The sequence below is a fragment of the Phoxinus phoxinus genome, assembly GCF_949152265.1.
Source record: "Phoxinus phoxinus genome assembly, chromosome: 9".
NCBI lineage: Eukaryota > Metazoa > Chordata > Actinopteri > Cypriniformes > Leuciscidae > Phoxinus > Phoxinus phoxinus.
Genome location: NC_136884.1, coordinates 5,357,325 through 5,384,806, shown reverse-complemented (window position 1 = coordinate 5,384,806; position 27,482 = coordinate 5,357,325). Strand labels below are relative to the sequence as shown.

The following is a 27,482-nucleotide window of genomic DNA, read 5'->3' as shown; positions in this document are numbered from 1 at the left end:
GATATTGGCTGTTTATTAAGTTTTAAGCACATATTAATGCCTTTTTCTGCATCCCTTAATCCTACACACTACCTAAACTTAACAACTACCTTACTAACTATTAATAAGCAGTAATTAGGAGTTTTTTTTAGGCAAAGGACATAGTTAATAGTTAGTTCATAATGAGAATTGAACCCTAATCTAAAGTGCATATATATTTATGTGACGTGTTATATATATATATATAATATGCATACAAGGCATAACAATATTAATCACTATTCAATATCAAATTAATTAAACATTTTAAATGAGCTGTATTAATACATTTATATTAAATGTATTAATTCATCGAATTAATCTAAATTGAAACATTGTTGACAGCCCTAATTTTAAGCGCTTTGTTTTGTTTAAACGACTTTAAGACCAAGGAGAAGCCTCTGCCAATCAAATGCATTGGCAGTGGACTGATCAAATGCACAAATGGTAATCCTCTATGTGAAGCGCCCACTTACCAGCCTCTTCGATCATTTTGGACTACTAGGCGAGCGTTACATCACCTAATTAATATTCATGAGCCAAGCTTTTCAAATCGTCCTCACGCCCCTGCTTTTTTGGACAGTCAACAGCAGAGAGATGACAGGAAGTGATGGGGGGTGGGGGGAAGAAAAGATGAGGACATAATCTTATCCGGCCTCATACCTGTAACTCCCACCGCAGCTAAATTAGTTTTCTTTTTCACAAAATTAGAATATCGTGCAAAAGATTTCAGTAATTCAACTTAAAAGGTGAAGCTAATATATTATAGACTCATTACATGCAAAGTGAGATATTTCAAGCCTTTATTTGTTATAATTTTGATGATTATTATGGCTTACAGCTTATGAAAACCCTTTCACAATATTCTAATTTTGAATTTGGGGTTTTCATAAGCTGTAAGCCATAATAATCATCAAAATTATAACAAATAAAGGCTTGAAATATCTCACTTTGCATGTAATGAGTCTATATAATATAAAGGCTACACCTTTTAAGTTGAATTACTGAAATAAATGAACTTTTGCACATTCAAATTTTTTCGAGTTTCACCTGTAAACTATTTTTCTCTATTACATTTTGTTAAAGATGTGACAGTCATTTCAAAGTGATTGCTATTTGAGATTTGTGGATTTTTCATCATAAACCTAAGATATCTCTCAGATACATTCACCATCCAAATGGAAATGTCACCTTACCTTAATCAGTGGTTGGGCATTCTGGGTAAAAGATCAGTGAAGCACAAGTGGAGATATTGGAAGTAATGGTCATGGTCACATCAGCAGGCTTTAACTGTGTTTTTTTTTTTCTTGTGTTTTCAGGCAGCCATGGTACTACGGCTGGGGTTTTAATCTACCACGAGGACAAGCTCTGCTGGAGAAGTGGAATCAGATCCCAGATTCCACGGATATTCTTCTCACACACTGCCCTCCTCTGGGTAAGACCTAAATCACACACAAATACACACACACAAAGCATGCGGTGATGGTTATTTCCCATTATGTTGTCTTCATCCTTGCGCACACACAGTCTTTTGCTTTGAGGCTTTGGCAGATGGAGTTGCTACAGCAGGCTGCTAAAGCATGCAACGCCGAGACGCTGTTCGCAGTGCAGCAAATCCCTTCGCACATAATAAAACCCTCACACACACACAGTCATATGTACGGAGAATAGAAGTTTGTGCATGAAGACAGCTGCGGTTTAAAACACTAAGCTTTTGGGCTTTGAGAATGTGACAATGTGTAATTCTCATGGTAAAGTCTCACTATACTGTACATTCGTGCAGATGTGGGTGTTTATCATTAGCCTCAAATGAGGTCTCTGAAGATTCACAGGAACTCTGTGCATCATGTATGTAGAGACATCAGACTACATGTGTAAAGACAAGTTTGTAGTCTTTAATGATCACCTTGGATCCAGTCAATTCGTATATATAAAGTAACGCTGCATCTGAAATCGCAAACTATATAGATACTTACTTCGTGACCAGTTTCATCGCTTCACCACGATTCACAAATCCTCTCCCGTGGCCTCATGGGATAGTAAAGTGTCCATCAAATGCGTACTTCAGAGTCTGGGCTGAAGTTGTAGGTACTTTTCGCCTACTGTTTTTGAACACAATGAATTGGGACATACTGCTCTGTTGGGGTGCTGTTTTTCACATAGTAGGAATGTATTAAATTTCAGACGCAGCTTAAATCTTTCACAAAAATGAATTTTTGTTTGCATATAAAAACAATACAGATGTACATATGAATTTTAAATGCCTTTATTGAAGTCAAAAACTTAAAGAAATCATTGTACTCGCTCTATACTTGGTGTAGGTTTGGGAATCAAGAACCAGTTCGCAATCTGGACCCAAACTTCATGATGTTTGTTTTGTTTTTGTCTGGATGTGTAAACATTTTTGGACTCACCCAATTAATTGTGAAAGGAAAATCAAAATCGAGGATGTGTATTTACTAATCCTACTATGACTAAGGTTTTGCTCATGAATATTAATCAGTTCTGTAACCTTTCCAGAGCATCTAGTCGCATCATCTAATTAAAATTCAGTGAGTCAAGACTTTACCCCGGTAGAGTTCATAAATTAGCACATCTGACGTGCAAAAACAAGTCAAATTTCTTCTTCAAAATTAATAAAACATCATTGAGCAACCCAAACCATTAAGTGGAATCAGAACCACAGTTGTTATGTTCGATATGATTCCCGTCCTTAACTTGGTAACAAGGTTTGTCTTGCATTTGTCCTGCTTTGACTGCAAAAGCATAAATGAAACAAACATCATATATTTCTGTCATCTGTGATCTTCATATTCGTAATTATACTCCTTTTTTGTAGGTTTCTTGGACTGGGTGCCCAGGAAGATGCAACGTGTTGGCTGTATGGAGCTATTGAACACCGTCCAGAGGAGAGTTCAGCCCAAACTACATGTGTTTGGACACATTCATGAAGGTAATCACATCAGATGATGATGTTCCCAACTGTCTATTAATCACATGCATGAAAATGCACACAGCCCCGTGATCGTGTTCATGCTGCCACGTCAATCCGCCCTGTTTTGTGGTTAGCAAGCCGAGTCTGTCCCATGCTGCTTTGCCTTCTGACAGCTCTATAGCAAGAACTAGTTCACATTCATATTCATAATAAATAGAGAAAATAATCTCATAGAGGGCAATGCGGTTGCATTATACATTTGTGCAAGCTTGTGTGTTGTGCTTTGCATGTCTGTGTTTGGCTCTGCCATATTTTTGCATAATTTCTGTGCCATATCATAAAAATGGCAGCTGTTTACTTACTGTTATGTGTCATTTTTTTGCTGTTTGCAATGTCTTGGTGGTTAAAACCTTAAAAGTATTCATCCCTCACACACACTGCATGGTTATTTGGACTTACCATTTAGCTTTTAACACTTTCATCCTGGTTTTTGATTTAGTTCAAATCGGTTTTCACTATATTTTTAACATATATTTTCGCTACAACATCACATACATGACGTTTTTCAACTCAAGCAATGGTAATATCTCTGTCCTTTATGTTTGTGTGAGCTAGGTTACGGTATGATGACTGATGGAACCACCACGTTTGTTAACGCCTCTGCGTGCACGGTGAACTTCCAGCCTATGAACGCACCCATCGTTTTCGACTTGCCCAATCCCAGGAGCTCATCATGATTGAACCGAGACCCGCCCATCGCCACCTTCTTTCATTCAGGGTCCCTTTCTTGAGCGTATACAGATGCTGCGTAGTGTATATAGAGCGAGCGAGCGAGCGAGAGACGCTAATTTGGATATTCCCAAGGATATTTCCACCCATTTTTGTGCCGTGTGCCAGACATAAAATAGTGGCATTCTGCCTCACAGACGTTTGAACTCTTTTTCTGAACTTGACTCTTGTGTTGCACTTGAATCGGCGTGACAATCGCATGTACTTATGGTCATGGAAGCCAAGCTTTCTCCTCATTTGGCTGGCACTTATTTAAGGAACATTGTAACCTTGTAGCCTCAATGGACCTCTGACTCAGGGGGGGAAGAATCTTTTTTTCTTTTGCTCTGGATCCACTCTTGAAAGTTACAGGATGTGCCCAGAGAAAACAGTGCTATGGTGCAAACAAGTTTGTTCAGGGTCTTTACCACTTCTTTCTCTCTCTCTCTCAATCTTTATCCGAGTCTCAGTCTCTCATCCTACTTTTTTCCTAACTGCTCTGTTGTTATATGTTGCTCTTTTGAACCTGGGGCCATATACTGGACGAAATACATTTGCCCTAAACAGGAATGTGATGTTAAAAAAATAGTGATGGGGGGTGGGAACAAAAAAAATGTGTCCGAATATTTTCCTGTGTTCTCCACTTTTTTACACCTTCTTTATTGTTCGATTTATTGTAAACGTGTAAAACTGTGAGTGTGTTTTCAAGCAAACGGTCCTTTACTAAAGCAGTGTGGACTTTTACAGTAGTTTGAAGTGTTTAAGGTCAAATATTTAAAAGTTCTTCTAAAGCGTGCCGTTAATGTCCCGAATATCAAAGACTCGTCATTTTGCATAACAAGAATACGTTGCACTTTGATCCACATGCTCCCCACTATAATTTATTAACATTCCTCCTGGCCATAATTTATTCCCATGTGTTTTTACAGCTCTTCAGCATTAACTGTGGCATTAGGCCTAATATGACGGTTCTGTTAGATGTGCTGAGGGTTTTCATCTCTTCCATATTTGGATGAATAAAAATGAACAAATCGAACGAATTATCACTCTGCGTGTGTGTGTGTGTGCGTCTGTGGGCTCCTGTGCATTGATACACGATCAATTGCTCCTCTTTCATAGCCCAAGGAAAAGAAAGCATCAGAGGACGAAGAGATCGATGGGATAAAAAGGAAATTATTGGACTAGGAAAGGAAGGATGAGCTGATGCCTGGGAGATGGATTCTCATCTTTATTTATTTTTAAGGGTTTCTTGCTGTTTGTACACTTGTTTGCATTCGGTCAGAGGTGCTTCACACTGTCATGTGGCTTTCCTCTTGTTTTTTCGTGCCCGTATGTGGGCCTTTCCTTTGAAGACGTTGTCATCAGGTTTACTGCTGTGCTCCAGTTATTTTTTTACCCAGCATGCTGATCTGAATCTCCAAACAGATTTTGTGGATTGTTTGTTAATTACTTGTGTTGTGAAATTTCAGTGCTAAAGATATCATTTTTCTTTATTGGAGAGATTATTATTATTTTGGTCCGTTAATTTTATGCCATCTAAAGAGTTATGGCGTTGAATAAATTCTAGCAGAGAGGAATGTCACTGTCGAAACTGCTTTTTGTTCTGGAAAAGATCATTTATGGGAGGAACTAAAGTAAATATCTGTACACTGATATTAATGTTCCAAAATTGTATTGAACAACCTCAACGTTTCAAACTCAACCCGTCTCTATGGCTTCATTTCACATTGAAGACATGAGTACCACCACAGGAAGTTACATGATTTATAAATGTATATAAAGAGAATGGGTTTATTTACAATAACATTATTTCATACCTTAAAAATTAGCATATTATGTCACATAGTCAGAGATACACAAATTAAGAATACACCGATATTCAAATTTTGACCAATGGCTAATAACTTATGAATGGCAAATATTACAATTCTGTACTCTGTTCTCTATATAAATTAAAATACAATTTTAATATTTTAAAAAGGGAATTTAGGCACCACAATGTTGTAATGTACAGTATGATAAATATAAGTTATTTTTTAAGATTTACTATAGAACAGTGTTATTAAATAGTTTTTTTTTTTATTAACTTTAAATAAAAATGTAAAAATATGAGAAAACACCATCCACAATTAAATATTCAATATCAACTGGTACAGATAAATGAAAAGATCTCTAATATTAGTTGTTAATCAATATGATACATAACTACACAAAATTAAAAACAAAAATCATGTGACTTCCTGTGGGTAGGTAATCTGATGATGTCGTCATTACCTGTTGGTATATAGACCTTTTTTTTCTGATGATGATCTACAGGTCAAAGCATTGCAATTCACAGTGTTTTAAGTTGAAGCGTTAATGTATACATATTCCATACATAACATATAATGCTCTTTTTTTCTGTAGTTTCTTCAAAGATCATTTACACAAATGAAATTCAGACGCGTCACTTCCACCAAGATATATCCCATTTTCTCCATCAATCTCTCGTTGTGCCTCTTAAATTAAAACTCACTCCCATCAATTGGTTATGTCCTCATTCTTCTTCAATCTCTCTTTTGTTTCATCTCTTTTTTTTCTCTCTAGACGAGTAGATTCCAGTTATTAGTGTTTTTTTCCTAATCAAAGGACTCTGAATTTCATATCAATTATCTGCACGTGTCTAACTTAATTCATGTAGGTAAAAGTGGTCCTCACTCTTGTATCATTTCGGCCTTCCTTCTTCCACACCTCTGCACATCCTAATGAAATCCCTCATTCAAATAATTACATGAGTAATCCTGCGGGATGGAAGGTAATTTATTCCGAGCTGGCTTTTACTACGCCATTAAAGACTGTTCTCTGTTATCCTTCCCATCTCTGGCCACTTTTTACCTATGTTCCCTATTACTCTCCTTATGTGTCCACCTCCATTTTCTTAGATCTTTTTGTGCCATCTACTTTGTGCCATTGAGTGAATCCTTTTTAGTACGCACCATCAACATCTGTCTCTCTGTCGACTTGTGTGCTTTACACAGCAATGTCCTCTCTCTCCGCGTCTCTCGTAAACTCACAAATACATCTTCGGCATCTTCTTGTCGGCCGTTTCAGGCTCTTAAAGCTGAATGAAAGGCCGGGTGCACTGCATTTTAGCGCAGTTAAACGTCCCGGGGTGTGCCGTCTGCCTCGCTCTGAAACTACTTGATGCCAGTCGAAGGATACGGGTGGAACAAATGCGTATGCAACTGCCGCTGGAGAAAAGAAAACACAAAACAATTAGCCGCAACAATGCATGCTGATTACTGTCATATGCTGCTTATTTATGAACAATGTTTGTTGTGACAAAGATGTTTCACTTTCATCGCCTTTGAATTACCCATATCCTGGAGCAGAAGTTAGTTGACTTATTCTATGAAGAAACCTTTTAAAATTTGGGAACTGAATGCTGTTATTTGCCATACGGCTTCATCCTTAATGACTACAAATGTCCTCCGGGGGGAATATCTTTAGCCATGAATAATTTTCTCTACTTATTACAGTTAAGTAGTTGCAGGAGAATGTGCTTTAAATGGGATTTTATGTACGGTTTACTGCATATGGTCAAACACATTAGATGTTACATGGGATAAAATATATACTTGTTGTCCTTATACATATCTAAAAGTTCATGGACGCATTATGCGTAATTTTAGGCTATATAATTCATTATCAATCATATTCGTATTGCTTCAAACAAATGCTACCATATTTCCCTTGAAGTAAGGCTGACTCTGGGAGACTATCCGTTGTGTAATGAATATTTATATATGTATATTTAATATTTAGATCCAGCAATACGATGGATCATAAATGTAATTGAAAATGAAGTATGCAGCACCTTTCTGAAGTTATGGATTCCATTAGTTTCATTACACTTGAATCACACTCTTTCATGAAGCGAGAGAGATGAAAAACTACTGCTTTGATCTCAGCTGGATCGGGTTAAACTTAAAAAATAAAAATCTCAGCACGAGCTTAAAACATTTTTATCTATATATGACCATCATTTTAAGGCTTCATTGAGTACGATTTTTTTCTTCTGAAAGGAGTTAATACTTTTACTTATCAAGTCACAAAAGATTTCTATTTCAAATAAATTCTGTTGTTTTGAACTTTTGGGGAGGGGGGGGGGGGGGGGGGGTCACAGATTACACAAAAATATGAAGCAGCATAACTGTTGATAATAATGTGAAGTGATTGAGCACCAAATCAGCATATTAGAACTTTATAAACTATAGATTGCATTTTAAAATGTATGAAATTAGAATTTTTTTTACAATATTACAGTTTTTACTATTTTTGATCAAATAATTGCAGCCCTGGTGAGGCTGCAAATCGTACCGACCCCAAACTTTTGAATGTTACCGTATATTAAAAACTTTTATAACCTACATAAAGAACTATAAGTCAGGAAGTAGGATTTGTTATTTGCAAGGTCAAGGCGCGTTGTCCTATAGCTGGCTTCATTAACATATGAAACATCATCAGCACAAACGCCTCAGGGGGCATTGATGATACAGGCACAGAACAATAGTTGCCATCTTATTGCATGCAGAATACAAATGGCCTAGTTCTTGATATAGATAAGTCTTATTTATCTTTTGTAATTTACCACAGTGTTAAGTCATTTGCTCATAATGCAGCACAAATAGTCTTAAGAATTGTTAAGATGCCAGATTTAGGTTGGGTTGCCAGGTTTAGCCTCTCCCTCCCACTTTTAGCATGGCTTAGGGCGTCTATAGGACTCACTCCATAGGGAGTCATGCAAAACCAGCACACCCCCTCACTCTTTTGTTCTGCGATGGTTCTTTCTCCATGCCAAAAATGACGAAAACTCCCAATTCTGTCATCAGCAAAGTGTCGGAACAGAGCCTCGGGGTGGGAGGTCCCTGCTGAGTTCTTACCCAATCTGGTGCCCGCTCTTTTCTTACCAACACGCAGGGCATTTGTACCATTATACTAATGCTGTTTTGATGATGTCCAAAGTGTCCTATACCAAAGCCATCTCTTCACCTCTTGATGTTGGATGCATGTCCTATCATGTCCTCTGTTTGAGTCTGTGGCATTACATTTTTTTTAGCATTACATTCTTTTTATATTAGGTGGACCCCAATATAAAACAAAGCAGAATATAATGAAAATGGATAGCTGAATGTTTAAATATTCTTTCAAATACTCAACCCACAAGATGAATCCAACAAATTAATATTCACTGCATGCATGACAGCTTTTGCTGGTCAGACTCAAACTCTGCCTATAAAGTCAGGGTTCATTCCTCTTCTCAAACTTTGACTTCACTGACTCACTGTCTCTTTATAATGCTTTTGACAATGGATGTAAAGTAGGAGACAATTTTAAAAATTTTCTTCAAAATCTCTGAAAAGAATGAATATATATATATGGACTATTCAAAATACTACATTATCCTTTTGCAGGTGCTCTGGGGTCCTTCAACTATAAGTGACAATATGAATTGTTCATAATTGATTAATCATATTCTGTGCCCTGGTCTGCTAAGTCGTGTGCTTCTGGTTACAGAGCAACCAATGAGAGCATCATGCTTGTGGGACAAGGTCATAATAATTAGTCAGTTCGACATCTTACGACATTGATTATATAATTCAATACCTGTGTTACAAAAACACCTTGAAAACCGATGCCTAGTAAGTAAAAATGTCACTGCATTATTTACTTTCTGAAACTGTATCTGTCTCTCTAAAGTGCAGGTAAATGGACTTTCTCACCATCTTATTTCATGTAGCACAACCCAAACTTTATAGCAAAATTCATTCTCAACATCTGGAAGGGCTCTGCAATATGCACAGATAGTGCTGTGAGTGATAATTCTTCAGAAACATATGCACAAATAATTAACTTGATCCAACTTCTATCGCTCGCGAGACGGCAATGGCCAATATAATTTAATTACAGCTCTGTGATGTTATGAAAATGAACACATGGCTCCTGTTGAAGACTCCACTAAGGTTTATGCTTTCTAGTCATAAAGGAGAAAATCTGGTCCCATCAACTGATCTACTCTATAGATTAAGATGATCGCTGTGAGCTTTGAGCTATGATTGGTCAGACAAATTTAGACATGTTGCTGTGGTATTTCAGACAAAAACATTTGGTTACACTTTACTTCAATAGTCCACTTTAGACATTCTACTAAGTAAGTAATTTTGCAACTATGTCAACTAAAAGTCATTAGACTAACACTAAGTCATTAGAGTATTCGTAGACTGTTAGGTGTTTGGGTTAGTTGACATGTACTTGCAAAGTTACTTATAATCAGTAGAATGTCTGTTGGCGGACCATCACAATAAAGATTTATCAGATATTAAGCAAACAGTCTAATACTCTAATGACAGTTAGTTGACATGTAGTTACAAAGTTACTTATAGTTAGTAAAATGTCTAAAGTGGACCATCAAAATAGTGTTAACAGCTTTTTTCAACCTAGAATAATCATGCAACTTAAATTTCAAAGATGCAAATACTTTTTTGAATGTTTTTTACCTTTTTACCAGGTTTTTTACCTTAACTGAACAGCTTCGGAGTCATTGGAATGGTTATATTACTTTTTGGGGGTGACCAATAATGACATCAACTCTGCAGTTATGATGTAATAAATTTTATTCAGAGGCCGAGAGTCTAAATGGCAATGAAAGCACAGTTATGGAGTCGTTTGCAAATCCACATATTGTGAGTGCTACTACAGGCGTGCTGATGACAGAATATGAAGAAAACAGCAGACAGACCTTGGACATGTCAAGCCATCTGTTCTGAGATTCTGAAATGAGATATTGATGTAACAGGTTTGATGCACGCTCAGGGAAAACTTATTGAATCAAATCTGAATGAGTGTATTTGACATTTACACTTTATTCTCACACTTATTCTCTGTTGCTCTTCTGAACATGCACACGCATGTATATTTTAGATGCAATATATATTCCTTCCATGCCATAGGATTGGCCGATGCTATTGATTTGTTGAGTTGTTGGGGCTGGTGCCAGGTTTGAATTCCAGCAGGTGCTGCGCATTGGTTTCCTTGGCGACAAACTTCAAACTGTCTTACAAGTCTTGTTCGGATTCTCTGTCCGTGAAGTGGAAAGCAGTGAAGATGGTCTGCCAAAACTCATCACATCCTCCAACATGTAATCCATCATCGGATTAGCATGCAGAGATTGACAAAAATGCATGACTCTAAACGTGTGTGTGCGTGCGTGCGCGAGCGCGCGCGCGTGTGTGTGTGTGTGTCTCTGTGTGTGCGTGCTTGGTCTGTCTTTAATTTGACTCTTCACTTTGAATAAGAGAACTGATCTCCCACCATCACCAGAAACACAGCTTCCAGTTGCACAGATGAACATTAATATGAATATTTGCGTGGAAGATGCATTTCTTTGCATATTTTTATAATTCTGCATATCAAAGATATCTCCAGCTCCGTGTCAAGAGCGTTACACTAAATTCCATGGTGATTTTAAAAGGCTGATAAGTCCTGTTTTAAAAGATGAAAGAACTATTCATTTTAAATATATGAACTTGGAATGATCCCAAAAATGATAAAATAATTTTTAGCATTTAGATAATTGGTTAACTGAGTTTGCTTCAGGACCCAGATGCTACTTTGAACATCAAATACCAAAATTGTACAAAAGTAAAGAATCTAATTGTCCGTCCGTCTGTCCATCCATGTTTAGTTTGGGTTTTCAGTGACGAGGGCATGTCAGAACAGACCCGAGTGTCATGTTTGGGTCATGACCTACCGTTGCAGTACTTTAGTTAATCGAAAGCTTAAAAAGCCTTTAATGAATTGCTCCAAGAATTCATGTTTGTAAGTCAGCACTGTAGCCCACGCACAGTAATGCCTACAGTGATTCCTATGAATATATTATCTCGGAATATCTCACATGTTACATTTTAAATATAACCAATATTTACTTTGCGTATTGCTGTAATTTGTTTGTTTACAAAGCGAGAGCGGCAAATTTAAGGATGTACTTGTAAAGGGGAGTTCTGTTTGTGTTTGCCTTTTGAATACAACAGATAAAATAAAACTAGTACTGCTGCCCACTTTACATTTAATTACCTTGCTTCACTTTTCCAATCTGGAAAACAAAAAAACAAGTGCTGCGAACATAGCGAACTTTTTGGCTGGCTTCCTTTTAATAGGGTTTTTAGAGGATACAAATTAAAACGGTGTCCTGCTGCTTGCAGGCAGCCTCCAAAGAATATAATTAGCTGGAACATCGAGAAATCAAAATTATTCAGTGTTTCTGTTCTTTTGTTTGCTCTAATGAGATACGAAGAACATGTAAGCTATATTTGTGCAGCGAATAATTTCTCCAATGACTCATGAAGCAAGAAATGGGATGCTTTTCAGGAAGTGTGTGTGTGCGCTCTCCAGTGAGCCTTGCACATTATAGAGGCAAAATGAGTGCCCTGAATGTTGATATCAGGCTATTCACACCTGCGTAGCTCTGCGGGAGGTTTACACACCTCTGAATTCCAGCGCACAAGTTAGTCTTTGTCCCCCTTCTGTACTGATCCTGGCATAATGTAAATGTGGACTGGTACCTTCATATAAACTGCATCTGACCGGCTGTTGTGGCTATTATGCAACTTTAACTTTGCACTTAGCTTTTTCTGTGGAAGTAGCATTGATGGTATCATTGTTGTATTTTTATCAGCATCTCTTTCCAAATTTTGGCAAATGTGAAAAACAGAAAAGACAGCTGGACATGAAATAATACATTTACAGCAGTTATGCTTCACATTCAAATAAGTGCAAATAGCGTTAAATGCTATTTATATTAGTGGCAGATACTATTTGCACCTCAGTGTATTGTAGTATATTAACATGCAATGATTATAGCAAATATTAGGTGCATATGATTATGATTATAAAGCCCTCCCCTACCTACCCCAAACCCTAACCGGTAAACTCTTGGTGTACTCTTAAAATACACTTGAACAATATATTTAAGATGCATTTTCTGTCTGAAAGGAATTCTCCCTCAAGTTTCTCACCCTCAAGCTTGATATCCAATGCGTTTATGGAAAAGAGAAGCATGAATATTTTTCGAATTATCTGGTTTTGTTTTTGACAGAAAAAAAAACATACGGGTTTGGATATGTGGCATTGATAAATGATGGCAAAATTAAAGTTTTAGTTTAAATATCTTTTAGCAGTTTTGCTTTTTATGTATATTTATCTACATTTAAGGATGTTTAGATATTCCTGATAAAAGTTTCTCTCCCCAGTGTAGAGAAGTTTTGCAAATGGCAAAATGCTTATGGGCCAAAATTGTTTAGAAAATCAAAAACTTAAGAAATCACAAGTATCCATTAGCCACACATTCCCTTGCGGTTATGATTTCCCAGAGACACAGCCTATATAAAAGCTAATAACAGACATGTCAAAATCCTGACATTTTCTGTGCGGTAAATTCTGCCAATAAATCCAAACATACACTTTGCTTCACCTGTTAAAAGCTCCCATGATGCATCTCCCTGTGGTTGAGAGACACTTTCAGATGGTGATGAGGACAAACCTCTCCAGAGGACTCCGTTCACTCCACCCTTCATTTTTGTCACTGAGCTTTTCCATTTTGCCAAGTGACTTCATCAGTATAGTGAAGAAAACTCACTGACGCTTATTGGTGAGCATGTAGTTGATGTGAACATAAAGGAGATAATGGAGAGATGTTTGACATATGATATACAACTTAACTAGCCCAACAAGATCAACTCGGTCAACCAGCTTAATCAGAAAAAACATGTTTATTGACCAGCTTTCAAGCTCCTGCTTTATGCATGGCTTTGTTGATATGATTTATATCGACAATAGTGACAATCGATCAACAATGTGACCTTTATATTTGGCAGTGTTACTTTATTTTGAACTTTTCATGTGAATTTGTGCTGGGACACAAAAGCAATTTGGTGTAAAAACTATTTAGAAAAAGCTAAATTGCTAGTAAATTTCACAAAGAGTTTCAAAGAAACAGCAAGTAACACATTAAATCAAAAAGGAAATTTGCAGTTGTTTGAAGTATTTTTATAGTGCTGGTCTTTTCAGTAGATAAGGAAGTGACATCAAACAAACCCTATGCAATATTTTAAGGAGAAAAATGATGCCAGAAAGAGGCTGACACCTAAATATCCCTGAGATCTCCTGTGTTGCTCTGATGACCCATTTGTCTGTATCTATATGATGAATAAGGCAACTCATAACTATGCAGATCTCTCATGCACCACCGTTCACACACACACACACACACACACACACACACACACACAGAGGCAGGAACATCAGGAATCGAAGCACGTCCCAGCGCCCTGCGCTCTCCTCCCCGGTGTTTGCATGCGGCTCTGTCTGACTCCAGACCTGCTGCCGAGGTTCATTATGATCTTCTGTAACACCAAACCGCTGTTTGATCTGCGGCTCACTGGCTTTATTATTAAGACAAGATACCAGACCCCCCCCCCCCCCCCCCCCCCCCTTACAGACCATAAAGACAGAAGGAGCGCCGCACCGCTATTGAGCACCGTCTCTGAGAAAGGCAGTGCATGCTTTTTAAACATTTTTGATTATTTCATAAAAGCCAAGGAACATCAATCCGTTGAATAAATATTTGAGGTGCTTTGGAGAAAGGGGTTGTGGATTTCCGTTAGGATTTGTGCTTTTGAGACAGTGAGATTAAAGATTACAGACAAACAGATGTCGTAGATTTATCATTTTAGACTTTTTAGATGCTTTAATTTTCAGTGAAATGGCTTCTAGTCATGTTTTGCAAGAAATTTGACCTCTAAATGTCACTCATATAGAAGAAGATGGGAAGTCTCACATCTTGGTTGTTTTTTTTCTTGTTTGTGTGGCACAGAAATTTAATAAGATCTGTCATCTACCCTCATCATATCTCTCATCAGATACTCGCGTATACACCTGAGAGTGAAAAAATGAAGGTCATTTTGACTTTGTCTTGTAACTTGTTTTGTATTTTACAATTGCACTTTATTCTAACAATTATGACTTATCTTACAATGTGACTGCAATTTTGAATCTTACAGTTGTGTCCTATATATATCTCGTAATTTCTGCGACTTTATTTCTCATAATTCCAATTTTTTATCACAGTTGCAACTTTACAGTATGTCTCATAATTGCAAATGTATTTAAATTATTTAAGAAAAAAATCTTTTTTTTTTTATTGGGGGGGGGGGGGGGGGGTTCCCCCTTAGATCGTATCTAAAGTCATTCAACTTTCTTGTAACTGTGACTTTATTTCTCACAATTGACATTTTTTCCCCCAGTTATTATTTTAATTTTTCACATTGTGACTTTTTCAAGTCCTTTCATAGTTGCAACTTTACAGAATCTTTTAGTTTAAGCTCTATATAACTTTATATCTAATAAAATGTGATTTTATTTAGGCTATTAATTTTTATTTCACAATTACCTGTTAAGGCTAAATCTATCGCTCCCATCCAAAGAAATGTAAAAGAGAGTCAAATAATGAGGTAAATTAAGATTATTCTGCATGACTTATTAAAATTCAGGTTTATTATGACACTAACTTGACTAAGACGCACTGAATTTATTAGGTGGCCTCAAACTTAAGGAGCGTTCACACATTCAGCAATTAAATTAAAGTCACTGTTCTTATGAATGATGGTGGATGTTATACTAAACTATATATGTATCCGGTTATATATCAGGCGATGCAGCTCTGATTGATAATGAATGACTTTCAGTTTCTTTCTTATAAACTGTTGGGCCATCACTTCACAAACATTCACCTTGTGACGCACGGCACACACTCAAAAGGTGCATTAGAGTTTGAGTTCAATGAACCTCTAGAGGTTCATGAGGAAAAATTAAGTTTGCTTAACTAAACTAAATGTGTGCCTTCCAACCCCAGCCGGTAAAGGTCCGCGGTGTTCTCCACACGTCACTGCGGGATGCGACACAAGACTCCATAAACCACATAACAAATTCACCCGCAGACGTCTCAGTTCAGCAAGCGCGAATTCATATTTCAGCTTCTAATCAGTATTTAACTCCTCTAATTCTCCTGTTAGTTTCTCCTCCGATAATGCGCCGATGTGTACATATGGACGGTGTGTATGAGTGCATGTTTGTGTTGCGCTACAGCCCACCTGGGATTTCACATCGGGGTTGAAGAGTCAGCGCGCTGCAGTAAAGGCAATGACCCAATTAACAACAAAGTCACATCACCGGGTGGCCAAACAAGCTGCTTCAGTGAGGAACAAAAGGAGGAGGAGAGCCGTCCCACTTCCGTTTGAGGGGGGATAAAACACCGTCCGTGCGCGTTTCCATGGTGAACACCCCCACACGCCGTGCGTTTTGCGTGTGCTACCTTTGCAGGCATTAGTCATAATTAACAAGGCTACTCGAGAGATTATTTTCTGGGCAAACATTTTAATTAAAATTGTTCCCTCTGTTGCGCGCATGCCATCTCTCCACTTAGTGCCAATTTCCACCCCTCTGTCCTCTAAAAGCAGGGACCGCGCGAGGGGGGCCCCCAGATGGTGGCTAACAGCGGGGACAGGGTGATCGAGTGGGGTAAAAAAAGGGAAATGAATAAACAGTGTGTTTGTTCTAATGAGATTCTCTCCTGGCCCAAACAATCAACTCAATTGCCCTCGGACAACAGCAAGTTCCCCAAAGCGGTCTGCCCCCTCCCTGATAATGTTTGCGGAGTTGGAGTTGGAGTGAGCACCTGAAGGCATTGTGCTCTGATTTTAAAACAACTTGTTGTTGTTGTTGTTGAGCAAAAGGAAAGACTGAATAAAGAAAAAGAATTTGATGACATTTAAACAAGCCTGTTTAAGAGTGCACATGCACAAACAGACAATTATGATGGTTTAAACTTCATTCGCAATATTACATAATCTGACATATTTCTGATGAAAACAGAATTTTCCATGTTTTATTCGTTAGGAATTGATTGGATTGTGAATATTGATCTCTGTATGACAGGTGGTTGTAGGGGGGAAGGGTTGAAAAATAAGAACTATTTGTGATGGTAGACAAAAAGAACATTAATTTCAATACTTATTTTTTTTATTTTGAATTATACACCAAATAATTGCTCATAATGAGACCAGAAGTGTTTAAATAGGATCAATTTGCAGTAAAAATGTTCCTTTACCCACCAATATCCGAAATCCTTTTCCTTGTGGGAACATTTGTTGGTCCCCATGAGGAAAACGGCATATAAATCATACTAGTGATATTTTTTGACAATGTAAAAATTCTGTGATGGGTAGGGTTAGTGTAAGTGGATATAATATATACAGTTTGTACAGTATAGAAATCATTATGCCTATGGAAAGTCCCCATAAAACGTGTGTGTGTGTGTGTGTGTGTGTGTGTGTGTGTGTGTGTGTGTGTGTGTGTGTGTGTGTGTGTGTGTGTGTGTGTGTGTGTGTGTGTGTGTGTGTGTGTGTGTGTGTGTGTGTGTGTGTGTGTGTGTGTGTGTGTTTTACTCTGTGTCTGGGTGAAGACATTATCTGACTTCCCATCTTGGAGTCTTTCCTCTCTGATAGTCATGTTCAGGTTCATCTCGCTCCATTATATCAAACGTCACTCAAGCAAAAGCTCTGCCTTTCTTTCTGCTCTTATCACTGACATATCTTTTTATTTCACTGCTGCTTTTCACTGCATAACCTCCCACTGTCTTACATTTAGTTCAGTTTAGTCCGTTCAGGTCAGAATATTGCACAGAGGACATAGTTAAGGGGAAAATGGGTCACGTTTAGCAGGGAAAAAACAAAATGCTAAATGGATAAATCAATAAGCAAGTCCACTTTTAAAAGAGAGCTCTTTCCCTATCTAGTGTTGTTTATGTGTGTCTAATAAAGCTACAGTATAAATCTGGAAAGGATTTTTTGTTGTTGCTTTTTGATGTTCAATGTAAAATCTGGATCCTTAAAACGACCCCAAATAAAAATTCGGTCATTGCTTACAATTTTTCAGTATAATGAAAGTTAATTTGAAGTCCGAGACATTCATTGTAATTGCGCAGGAAAGAATGACCAGTACATCATTCAAGATATCTCCTTTCGTCTTCCACAGAAGAACAAAAGTCATAAGGGTTTGGAATAACATGAGTGTGAGTAAATGATGACAGCATTGCTGTTTTTGTGTAAACCATCCCTTAAGCAACTGATTATAGACTTTAATGCAATCACAAGCACTGTTATTGCTTTAACATATAGCTTCTCTTACACAAGATATTGTTTTGCAGTCGATCTCAGTATTTGAGCTAAAAGATTTCCAAATGTGATTGGCACAGTATCATTTTTACAAGTGGGATAGGGTGTGAAGCTGGCTGCCTGGGTTTACTGTATGTGTGCTAAATGCAGACTAATAAGGGACCTGGCTGAGTGAAAGCTGAAAGCAATTAGACGCTGTAGAAATGAACCTGTCACTGCGTATGCCCATGAGTCTCATCAAAATCCTGATGAGGAAATTTGACTGCCAGGCACAAAGTTTAGGGGAAAAAGTCCTTGATGGAAAGGAGGGTTTTTCTGTCACTTCCCATTTTCTGTCATAATCACCCTGGTGCCTGATCTCTGATTGGTTACAATCCAGTGTAGATCGGGTCCTAATGTCCGGACCCGCAGAACCGAAGTGTAAGAGCTGTTGGATTCATTAGCCTAAATCCTCACATTTCCCACTCCATCTCGATCTCTTTCTGCCGCCGCTCTCGTTAAACAGCGATTTCTGATTCTCCTCAGCAGCTCGAGCTGAAGGACGTGTCCATGTTTGTTCTAGGTGAGCCCCGGTCGCTGCCTTTAGGTTAGCTTCAATCTGCAAAGTTAAAAAGCCACATGGGTGGGAGCTCGCGAAACTGCCTCGGGCCTGCTGAACTTCTGCACCCTTACCATCCCTTTCATCTCACAAATATATGCCGCAATTGATGTGTACGCCTTGATCTTACTGCTCCCTAAAGTGTGGACAGTCGTGAGTACAACTCTATCAGAGAAACACTTGCTAGGGTGGAGAGGATACAGGGAAGATACGCAGGTGGTGTTTTTGAAAGAGTTGTTTAGATGTGTTTTCTAGTGATTGTGCCAATAGTAATAATCTAAAAGATCATCTAAAGGAGGATCATCCCATTTTTTGCACCATTACCTTTTTACATGATACCTGTAGGACAGAGGTTTTCAAACATTATGGTGTCAAGGACTCCCAAATATCATTATCCTCTTGCAAGTGACCAAAATATATATTTTGCTGCATAAATTATGTATTTTATGTTTTAAATATGCATTTAAAAGGATACTATTAAAGATTTGTAGTTAACATTTTAAGTTGCCCTGTTAAATTTTTCTCAGGCGACGTCAGCATTAATCATAAACATTTGAACGCATCTTTTTCTATCCTTTTTGACCCTCCGTCCACACTGAGATGGTGTTTTTGTCCTGCAAATTGTAGACGCTCTCCAAGCAAATACATTAGAAAATGCAGTTTTTGCATTGCAGTGTGGGAAATGAAAACTATGACGCATGTTTGTAGTCATGTGATGTGACACATATTGTACCGATAGATATCTATGTTTATACCAGTATGTGCTATTCACTTTCACACTGTTGCTTAACATACATGTTACTTTGCCTTCATATTCCTACAAAGATGACAGAAAATTTACTCTCAGTTGCTGTCCTGCGGCAAAACATGAGGGCAATTGCATTTTAAACCAGACATGGAGTGGCGATTGACCAGATATTTTGTTAAAAAAAGAGATTGCGCTAGAAGAATAGCATCTGGTCTCGAGTCTGTTCTCTCTGTATCATCTCAGTGAGCTTTTGTTTTACACACGTGCAGTAAGATCATTTAAGCATCTTCCGACGTTTCAGAAACTTTTGAGATGCGCTCAAAAATGCTAGTGTGGACAGAGATCGTTTTAAAATGATTCAAATGTATTAATGTAGAGGTACTGTAGCCTCAGATTTTTCTGTAGCCCTCCAGAGGTCACCAGTTTGAAAACCCCAGCTCTAGTGAATGGATCTAAAGCAAGTAAATAATGTGACGCTAACCATTCATTCTTAGTGAATTCCCTCAGATAATGACTGTGGGATAGTGCTTTTCTGCTGCAGGGATGTGCATTAGCTAGGCACCTGTAGTTGGACTGCGAAACCTGGCAGATTTTTAGCAGAGGGAAAAGAGTCAGTCATAATGCCTCGTGCAAATGGACCTCCCTCATCATCCCTCAGGTCCTGGCACGAGAACGGAAAGAGGAGCAGCTACTATATATACCCCACTGACTCCTGGGTAATCACATCCTGCTGTCGCCCAAAGAACTTCTGCTTTAATTGAACTCTTATTAGGTCCTCTGCCAAATCAAGCTCTGAAAACGAGAGTCTCCTCCCAGATGTGCTTGCGGCTGCCACTAGCCACCCAAACCTCTGGTTAGCGGCTCGGAGGAGACTAAATGAGGGCTTGTTCGTTCTCGGATCGTGCGATCGAATGACTGCGTTATCACTCGGCTTCACCTCTGCTCAGACATTGCCCGAGGAAGATCATCTCTTTTATCGTCTTGTCTGTCTTTTGTTTTCGCCTTTTTGAATACAAATTTCTGTAATTAGTAGCATAGCAGCATGGAAAGGGGTAAAAAGTTTTCATATCCTACAAGCAGGACAATTACAGCCGCATTAAGTTAGCTTTACGATTCAGTCTGTGGTGAGGAAACATTGGCAGTTGGTTTAGAAAAAAGATCAAATGAAGGGCAATTTATTTACTCTCTCTCTCTCTCTCTCTCTCTCTCTCTCTCTATATATATATATATATATATATATATATATATATATATATAGTTCACAAGGCTTAAACTTCCTGAATCAGGAGCTAATTAGAAGTGTGTTAAAATCACAAAGGAGAAAGGAACGGATATCTTGAACAATTAATGAGCTGAAAGATAGAGACCTCATCTCATTTCTATTCATCTATCTTATTTTATCCCCTTGTCGTTCCCGTTGCATGTGTTCCCTTTAGCTTTCTCCCTCTCTCTTGTTCTCTCTCGGCAGAGCCAGCTTTCCATTAAGCGTTCGTCCGCTGACTGGCTTTATTTTCAGCTTGGCGTCCTGCCATACTTACAGTGTGTGTGTGCGCGCGAATGGCTAGAAGACCACCAGACCTCAAAACATTTTCATGAGTGTTATCGCCAGTGTCACCATGTGCCAATTAGACGTCCATAATTAAACAGGAACAAGGGTACAGGGCATCTGTGACAAAATGCAGCTTACGCAACCTTTAATAGATCTTCACTTTCTTTCTCCTTGTCTTTTCTCTTCTAAAATCCACCAGGGCTTTTATTTTTTATTTTTTGTCTGAGCATCAAAGACACAAAAGAAAAGGCTTGTTGTGTTGTCTGTTAACACCGAGTCCCACAATGCAACAGAGAGCTGAAGAGAAACTACATAACCTCTATTGTCACAATAAATTATACAGGCAATGATGCTCGGCTGATCAGGCTGTTTGTTGTGTTATGTTTCATGTTATGTGTTATGTTTTATTACGTATTATGTCTGCTTGTTGAAGCGTTTGTTATGTTATATGTTGTTATGTGTTATGTCATGTTCTGTTTTATGTTATTTTTTTAATTATGTTATGTTTTAGGTCATGTTTTATGGTATGTTGTGTTATGTGTTATGTTATGTTGTGTATGTGCTGTTGTTTTATGACGGTTGATCGGTCAGTAAAGTGTTTTTTATGTTATGTTGCTATCTTATGTTATCTTGTAATTTGTCTTATATTTTTTGTCTTAAGATGTTGTTATTATGTTTTATCTTATATGTTTTATGTTATGTTACACAGTAGATGAATGGAAGTCAGCGTCATTTTAAGCATATTGCCACTTGTACAATATGTTTTTTACACTATGCATAGCCCTATCCTTGTGTCTTTTTTAACCAATATGAAGCAATATTTCACACTTGCCCATGGGAAAATAGGACAAGTTTGAAACCTAAACATAGATTTAAGTCAGGGCTAAGAATGACCTTGGGTAAAAGTCAACATGAAACTGCGTTCACAACCAATTTTACTTCTACATTTCCTGAGTGAAACAGGATATTTAGTGAGAGAGCGGGGAAAAAGGGCGGGGCTTGATGTTGACTCTGATTTGATTGGATAGTGAAAAGTCTTGAAAGGGAGATGTGAAAAAATAAGTTGTTAAAAGATGTTTAAAAAAAGGACTTTGAGACATCAGATGTAAAAAAAAAAATGTTTCAGAAGCATTGCAAACAAAAAGTTCTTCACCATAAGAATTGTCAATTTAATTTTGACTTTTAACATGTGTTAAAAGCTCATATGAGGTGGGAAATCGGAAAAAAGTGTTTAGTCCCACTTTAGAGGGGACTAAAGTGAGTGTTTGACACAATATTGGTATCAAGCGACTATAATGTGCTGTGCTGACATTACTCTGTCTCTGAGGTGGAGGACTGCAGTCCTAATAGAATATTGATAACTGACGCCAGCGTGGAGGAGGAAGCATCTGTGACAAAGTGCTTTATCACTTGAGTGTGTGTGTGTGTTTAAGCACATCAGTCATTAGCCTGAACAGCTGTTCTACGCATCACACCACTGCTTCTAACAATAATCACCACATATACTGGAAAGCAGGGCTTGACATTAACATCAGTGGCGTGTCACAGTCACTCCTTTGGCGTGTTGAATTTTATATATACATTTTTCAATTGTAGTCTTTTAAAAAGTCATCAGAAACAATAAACTAAGTGCAATGAACTGTTGACAAAAATATCTGATACGCTTCCAATACTCATTTTCTGCAGGATAGATACATAATTTCAGCTGCGCTTTCTCTCTCTCTCGGACAGCAGGTTGACATAAACACACCTCTCCTCACACACTTGTTTCATTTGCTCTGGATGAATGTTATTGGTGTTACAGGGCATGAATTTCGGCGTGGGATTTCACGTATTGCGCATAATTTTACTCAGTCCCGCAGATTTTGTGCTCACACCCAAAGTGCGCGCACATAAAGCCGCTTCTCTGTATTAAATTGAGTTAGTTTTCGCTGCTTGTATTTAAACAGTCAAATACACAATAATGTCAAAAAGTCAATCTTGGCGAGTAATCACGCTAACACAGTTAGTTTTATTTCAAGTGAACGTAAACAGTTGAGAAAGAAAATGCATGTGTAATAGTAATGAATCCGTGTCTCATGTCTCAAAGTGACAGCAGCCTAATATAGGCCTACCTATTGCCAAATTATGATATGATATTAAAAATCATATCCACAGTGGCTGGTGATGCTGAAAAGATCTGGTGTGGTGTGTGTGGTTTGAATTCTTTGGGATTTTTGGTAGATCACAAAGCTTACTTTGTGCACATTGACTTCGAAGATTTAAAAGAATGACTATAATGTAATATAATATAACATCATTTAATTTGTAATAAAATAAAATGATTTTGATATATATCAATTTATTTATTTAGATTTTTATATAACTATAGCTTTATATAAATACAATGAAAATCAACTGAATGTCTTTTAAGTTATCTAAAGTTAAGTTATATATTTAAGTTATATGCAAATGTCTGTTGTATTGCTCATACGGCAAATGTGTGGAGAGGAAGAAGGTGTTACAGACACACAAACTCTGAAAATAGGGAGGGGGCTGTTTGGAAAGAACCGAAAAAGAACAAAGAAAGAGAATGAACAAGGGGTTCAAAGAGGGATTGGGAAAAAATAATGCAAAATGGATAAACAGAGACAGAACGAGTGGAAGGTGGTAAAAGGGAGAATGAAAGAGTGTCTCTGTAGGTCTAATTTGCCTACTTTGATTTAATTTAGTAAATTTCTCAATTTCATTATGCGGCAAAACAAACAACCTACTTAATATCGGGAACATGAACAAAGAAGAAGAAAAAAAGTAGGAATGCATTATTTTAAACCGCCTACGCTTGCTGGCTCACTCTGCCTGATGCAGATTAATGCATTTAGCCCTTGAATAAAAATAACTGAGACACAAAAATGCTATTTGATAATCGAGTCACGCTCTTTTTTATTTATTATTCTAAATTAATTCGTAATAAGCAGGAAATTATTTTACCAACTGTACAATTGAACTTGTTCCATGGAGATTAAACGGTGTGGTTCAAAGTGAGGTTGTATTGTCACATAAAATCATAATTATTTGTTTCTAAACTGTTTCTGGGCCAGAAACAGGTCAGAGGTCAACCTATCTAACTAGTAGCAGTCAGTATGAAGTAGATTTCTTTTTAATCTCCAATGTCTTTTTTGAATTTGATATTGATCATAAAACGGTGGAAGCAGTTTTTCTTAAAGCTGCAGTTTTTTTCTCATTAAATGTTTTGAAAAGGGGTCTCCTCATGGAGGCTGACATGATCATGTGACCATTTAAATATATTTGATCTCAATAACCCCTTTATTATTGGAAATTTTCGCTCACAGAAAAAAACTGAGTCATTGCTGACTGCAAAAAGCGCTTATCTGCAATGTGGTTTGTCTTTGCCTGATGCTGCATCCACGTCACAGATGTCTAAGGTGACTGAGTGCACATTTAACTTCCTACTGACTTCTTTTTTAAAAGCATGTCTTGTGTATGTTGTGCGGTCCTAGAGCGGATGTAAAAGTAGGAAGTTTGGGTAACACTAAAAGTAGCCTCACATGGGAATTCTTGTTTTTGCAGGGTCGCTCCTGGGACAGGACTTTCAACCTCAAAACACACATGCTGCACAGTAAGCAAAGCATGCCACACGCAAGCAGACACCTATTTCAGTCACGCATAATCACAGCACAGTCTCCTATGAAGCGCCCTACATCCTGAAAATGCTCTAATCCACCGCACAAAGTCCCTGAAGAGTCAGTCAGAGTGGGTCCTATAATAGAGCGCATAGTTTTTCATTAACACGTATCTACTGCATGTGTGTGTGTGTGTGGCTAATGGAGCCCGGGCTGGGCTCTTAACACTAGCGCATTCACAGAGGACTTCGGCAGATGGCAGTTCTGGCACTGACTGAAGCCTCTCTCCCATTCAGTGATGCACCAGGGCTGACAAGACAATGCATTAACACTCATTTTACTCTAGTATGATGCTTCTCTACTGGGTTTGCTCTGGGACCCAGATTGGACATCAAGTGACAAGCCAAAATGGGTCTAAAATTACCGTACAAAAGTAAACAAAATCATCCTTAAATAACACATTTGAATGTTTTAATATTGCACAAACTGCACAAACCATGTTTAGTCTTGGTGCAAGTGAACCCTGTATTGTATTTTGGGTCATATTTTCTGTAACGTGAAGTCTTGATCATTTTCAAGGATGCAGACATCATGCATCCTGTCTATATTTGGCATCTGTCAACTTGCATTTAAGGTTTACATTTTTGCAATTCATGCATTCCCTGGGAATCGAACTCATGAATTTGGCGTAGCAACTCTACTGTTTAACTCTACTGTTTACAGGAATAATTTGTGCCAAACTACTTGCACAGCCTCAACAACAAAAGATTTACATTTATGCATTTGGCATGCATTTTTATCAATTCATGCATTCCCAGGGAATCGAACCTATGACTTTGGCGTTGTTAGCTCCACTGTTTGAGCTGAAATAATTTGTGCAAAAACTTGAAGGACACATGACCTCAACAAGAAAAGATTTACATTTATACATTTGACATACTTTTATAGTTTTATCAGTTCATGCATTCCCTGGGAACCGAACCCATGACCTTGCCGTTTACAGCAGGCTAATGAGAAGCTTTTTCTCCTCTTATTATTTATTTTTCTCTCTGAACTGTCTATATTGTTAGTTGCATTTTATTCATTTATTTTGCATTGCTCTCCCCTTCTGTCCACAGCCCAGAGCAGATTTTAGGGTGGCGATCCACCGAATGAGATCCACAGTCGAAGTGCCTTTACCTCAGACACTTATTCACCCTTTTTCTCTCCGTCTACCATAAACTCTCCTACTCCCTCTCTTTGTCTTCCACCGTCCCCCCGCGATTATTCGCACGTGTTCTTTTCTCATCTATAGCAATGACTTGCATGTTAAATAATTGATCAGTGGAGAAGTGCGCCCAGCTCTCAATCTTTATAGAGTGCCCGACAGCATGAGCGAGAGCTATAAAAATCAAAGAAATAATAATAAAGGCTGAAACAAGACGCCAATGGCATGTCATTCCCCGAAGCGCAAAGCGACTCCAATAAGGCGCATCAAAATGTCAGGAGCACAGCAGCTGTTAACGTTAGCGAGAAGGATATGGGCCCGTAAAGTAAACTTTCCCCAACTTCCCTCAGACGAGGGAGGAGGGCTGAGATTATGGAGGACATCAGTATGGAGAGGCAGACTGAAGCGAGCAGTCAAACTGTCAGATGGAGGCGGCCAGACGGAACAAAGACGTACAGAAAGACAATTATGACCGTGCAGCAGAGCCGCGGCAGAACCACACAAACACACACTTGACGTGACACTGATGCGCACCGCTTAAACACACGCTCTCTTCGCGCACTTACATTTTGCCTAGTGCAGTTGGATAAGGGAAATTATTGCACACCTGAACCTGCATAATTGGAAATATTTCTTCTCTGTCTTTGACACCTTAAGGGGGAGCAAAGAAGATGTTCTGCAATATGTTTTAGCCCAGTTGTAATTTATAGGAAGGAAAAGTCACCCCTAAAAAAGGAAAACCGTGTGTATGTGTGTGTGTGCATGTGTTCAGCATAAGTGGGGGACTTAAAACCAGTCCAGATTGTTCTTAAATGAACAATTAACTTGGTAATCTTCATTCCGTCTGCCACGGTATTCTTAAAATCAGTTTAAGGAGGAAAAAAATAATTGTTTATCTTGTAGGGCCAATTCAAGTAAAGGACAATTGAATAGTCTACTTAATCTATTGTCTATTTAATAGGCCTACAGATAAAGTGGTTTTATATTCTGCTGGCTATAAATAATATATGGAAATGTTTGAAATAATATTTATTTATTTTTATATGAAAAGCTGCATATTTTCGTAAAAAAAAAACATTTTATTAATTCTCATCCTTTAAAAGTAATTACAGTCAATTGTGCTATAAATTCAGTACATAGGCTAATTTTTATAGTCATATTTTAGAATAATGACAACACTGAATGATGACAATAATTGAAGAATGTTTTTTTTTAGTTTATATGACCTCATTGTAAAGTTATAAGCATTGCTTTCCAATGTCAACACATCTTCTCTCTAGATCTACATGTACCAGGCCATGTGCTCTTCTCATATAATGCATATTATAAATGTGAATAGATACATGATTTATTATCAGATATAAGCGAGTGGATTAATGTGAGTTAATGGTTCATGTGGGTTTTTGAGCCATCAGTTGAGATTGAAGATGATATATGTTCTATATTGCCACTAGAATAATATCTATTTAAACTTATTTTTTTATAAGTAGCAACTTTGTCAGCAGATATTACAAGGGTTCTATTGAGTTTTATTGTTTGGATATATATGTATAATTTGATGTGTTTCCATTTTTTTTTCATAGGGAATAAATGGAGCAAATATGCATTTTTTATGGCTTTTACGTCATTATTGAACTCTTGATTCTGATTGGCTGACACATGGTATTGATTAATATATCTGCTTGGCAGTGAAGTATAGTTCCAGGTCCATTGACCGTGTTACACTTATAAATAATAACACCCTATTCTTTAAGAATAGTTAAAAAGGC

At 37.8% G+C, this 27,482-nt stretch overlaps 1 protein-coding gene across 3 annotated transcripts in view; it reads left to right on the top strand.

Moving 5' to 3' along the window:
- Positions 1-27,482, top strand: part of mpped1 (metallophosphoesterase domain containing 1) — a 40,974-nt gene extending 13,492 nt beyond the window's left edge. The window contains exons 5-8 of one of the 3 annotated variants that reach the window (XM_079622782.1): positions 1,338-1,453; positions 2,858-2,971; positions 24,454-24,502; positions 25,625-27,482. In XM_079622782.1, coding sequence (XP_079478908.1) covers positions 1,338-1,453; positions 2,858-2,971; positions 24,454-24,502; positions 25,625-25,661 — 316 coding nt within the window. In that variant the 3' untranslated portion in view covers positions 25,662-27,482. Of the gene's footprint in view, positions 1-1,337; positions 1,454-2,857; positions 2,972-3,568; positions 5,933-24,453; positions 24,503-25,624 lie in introns of those variants that run through there. The other 2 variants (XM_079622781.1, XM_079622783.1) reach the window with 2 other exon arrangements.